General features: G+C 28.1%; 1 protein-coding gene across 1 annotated transcript in view; it reads left to right on the forward strand.

Moving 5' to 3' along the window:
* The window catches only part of LOC108693178 (matrix metalloproteinase-2), a 172,263-nt gene that overhangs the window by 54,702 nt on the left and 113,982 nt on the right, over positions 1-3,579 (forward strand). The window contains exons 2-3 of the mRNA XM_018201990.1: positions 1,706-1,807; positions 3,258-3,427. Coding sequence (XP_018057479.1) covers positions 1,706-1,807; positions 3,258-3,427 — 272 coding nt within the window. The remainder of the gene's footprint in view (positions 1-1,705; positions 1,808-3,257; positions 3,428-3,579) is intronic.

Below are 3,579 nucleotides of genomic sequence, written 5' to 3' on the forward strand. Positions count from 1 at the left end.
TAGTTTAATTGTACATTATAGAAAATTCCTCTAACAAAAAAATCCTTAAATTTATGTAATTATCCTTAAATTAATGTAATTATTTTAAATACAACACTTAAATACAACTAATGGCGATATAATTTAATAGCAAGCTAAGCTTGTTTCTAATTAATTTCTCGGGCCACATAAATACCTATTCTCCTACATAAGTTTGCATATGCACTATGTTTAGCTGGTACGTTTATGTACAATATATTACATTTACATTTTGCGTAACATGATATATGGTAAATCTCCGTAAACTCTATACAGTCTTTCCGGATCTCGCAGCCTATAATTTACATTTACAGCCGTGCAACATTACGATCTAAAAAGAATATTTAATGCGAAATAACTGACCGTGACTCGACATGCGAATGAACGTTTATATCTTATTAATTTCTATAGATTTACGATCTTTCACCTTTTGTTTGGCCTTTTCATTCTCTTCTGCAAATTATCTGCAATTTTTGTATTATTCTATCTATAAAGTTATTCGACAAAATTATACTTTAATAACATTAAGGCTAAGAGATAGCATTCGTTAAATTTTTATTCGCAAATAAATCAATTACCAAAAATATATAATATATTACTGTATTTAAGGATAAATATTTTTTTAATCTTTTTGGCAATAAAATCAAATTATCGTTTAGATGAAATCAAAATTTCGCGTTTATTATTCTTACTAAGTTTTTATCCGACTTTTTGGTCAATGTATGTTTGTTAGACAGAAAAAGTAATAAAAAAAAATGGATACACAAGTGAAAGGTTAACAAAACAAAACTAGTTTTATGAAAAGGTCCGAAAAATATTTTTCTTTCGCAATTTCAAGTACGCTGAATATTTTTCAGCATCAGCTGGTTACCACAATTTTTTTCCTTTACAAATGATGACACACAGATAAATCAATACAGATACAGATAAGTGCAAATAAGCGTTTTTTCGTATTTGCACGCACATATATCCGTTATACGCAAACATATATCTTTTATATAATACACGTTTTATCGTTACGGTAACGATCTCGTGTCGCAAAATAATTTCCACTTTGATTCGCTCGTGTTTTCGTGCTCGTTAGCAGCGTGTAAAGAGAAAAGAAAAGATTTAACCGATTTCTATCACATGCGACTCAATAAATTGTCGTAATAGTCAATGAATCAAGAAAAAGAAAGAGAGAGAAAGAGAAAGAATTATCATTTTGTAATCAACGCCGCATGTACTATCTGATAATGTGAGTACTTACTGAACTATTTCTCATTAGGTCGGTTGGCAAGTAATCACGGTAATGTGCATAAATTAACAGCCCAGCGCACGAGAACGTAGAGTGATTGTAAATTTGCGAACACAGATTAAATTCAATGTGGATATATTAGATTTTCAGCTTTGAATTACGAACAAATCAAAAATATAGATTTTCATAAATTTCTTAATGAATAAAATATTTTGCTTCATATTATTGATTAATAATATTAAATCGATACTATATCTGATAACATATCTGATAACTTTGATTATTATGTCTGATAACATGTAAACTTTATATGTAAAATTTTGTTAAAGACAAGTCTTTGAAAGAAAGAATATTTTTTTATATCTAATTTTAATTATATGAACGTCATATTATGAACGATTATTTTTTATTCATTTAACATCATTTAACAATTTCTTTTCTTTGTTGCAGCAAAATTATCTCATGAAATTTGGTTACTTACCTCAGACTGATTTGGAAACAGGAAATCTGCGAATGGAAGGCCAACTCAGGGATGCTATCAAAAATCTTCAGGTAAGCAAAATTATGATATAAAGAGAGATAAGATTTTATCCCGTCGTAAGATACAAACGAGAAAAGTATAGTAATTTAATACCTCTATTCTTATAAAAAAATACAATTGAATTAATGAAAAAGCTATTGAAACGTGAATAGTGAACAATACTAGATTCGAAAGGTTTTCCAATTATTATTTCCAATCGTTTCCAATTTTTTCGTGAGTTCGATAGTATTTTTCCAAAGGCAATTTTTATTTTTTTAAATAAACTTTTTTTTTATATATTGCGCAGAATTTTTATGCAATTTGTTTATACAGTTTTAGAATTTTAATGAAATGTTTTATTTAGTTTTATAAATTTATAAATAAAATTACGCATTAACTTCTGTAATTTGGCTTATATTAATTATTAATTTCGTTGCAATTTACGTAATATAAATATAATTTAAAGTAATACAAGAATTACCAAATAGAGTTTACATCAATAGAGTGAATCTCTTTATTTATCTCGGAAACACTATCCATCGATTTCCTGGAAGCTGTCGCGAATCGATAGGAATTCTGTTGAAAGAAAAATGGAGCAAATGTCCTGAGAGATTTTGTCAAATGCAGCCATATATCCTTATTCTCGATTCACATGCAAATCTTCATTGAGCGAACGCGCGAGAGCATTCTTATTTTTCTATCGCAAATGTCTGCATTCTTAATCATTGTCTGAGAGCAATAGAGCTCGATGGATTGCTGATCGATGGGATCAAACTCAAACGCGGGATGAAACTCATCGGAATGCTTCGCATATTCTAATCTCAGATCTAAAGCTCGAGTTCCATCTGTAGACTATGTCTCTCGATGGTTTTATCGATAATCACGTTTGTCAGATTCCGGACGCGTTTCTGGTTGAAATGTTCGAAAGCGTTTATCTCTGTTCAAAAAGATATAAAAAAATCTTCTTAAACTAGAGGAAGCGATTATGTTTTCCGAGAAAAGCTGTGCAAATGATAAAAGAGAATATTTATTGTTTAAAACGCTTATCGTTTAAAGACAGATATTAATTCAAATTGCAATGCGGCTTAGATTTATTGATTATTTATTATATTTCGATACTTTTATTTTAAAATGTTATATTAAATTTTACATATAGAGAACAAATAAAAGAAAAGAATATATTTCTATCTTTAATATAAATATTTTATAGATTTATTTTGATTTATAATTTTTTTCATAGACTAGAACAACTAAAGAAAATATAGAAACTTATTATGAAAAAGGATAATTGATATTATTGCAAATAATTATATTTCCAGTGATTCTCGATTTTTTAAAAATATTGATTAGCTAATATATAAAATAAATGAAATTTTCAATTTAATACTTTTTTTAGATACCTAAAATAAAATTATATATATAAATTTAAAATAAAATTTCAGTTTTATATGTTAAATCCTGATGTACCTTTCCAATTTTTAGAAATTCGGTGGTATTCCCGTGACAGGGGAGATTGACGAGGCAACAAAGAAGTTAATGAAGGCCAGGAGATGCGGAGTATCGGATCATCCAGATCCCAGATTCGCCAAGACAAGACATAAGCGTTTCACTATCCATGGACAACAATGGCCATATCGAAATCTCACCTGGAGGTAAATATATCTTATTATATCAATGAAATAGAGTAGTCTTAATATACAATACAATTATTGAGAACAGTAAAACACGGTATAAAGCAGATCATGTAAAATAAAACGAGATAAAAAAAAACATCATCTTTTTAAAATATTATTAAACCATATAT

Source organism: Atta colombica, unplaced genomic scaffold, assembly GCF_001594045.1.
Source record: "Atta colombica isolate Treedump-2 unplaced genomic scaffold, Acol1.0 scaffold88, whole genome shotgun sequence".
Classification (NCBI taxonomy): domain Eukaryota; kingdom Metazoa; phylum Arthropoda; class Insecta; order Hymenoptera; family Formicidae; genus Atta; species Atta colombica.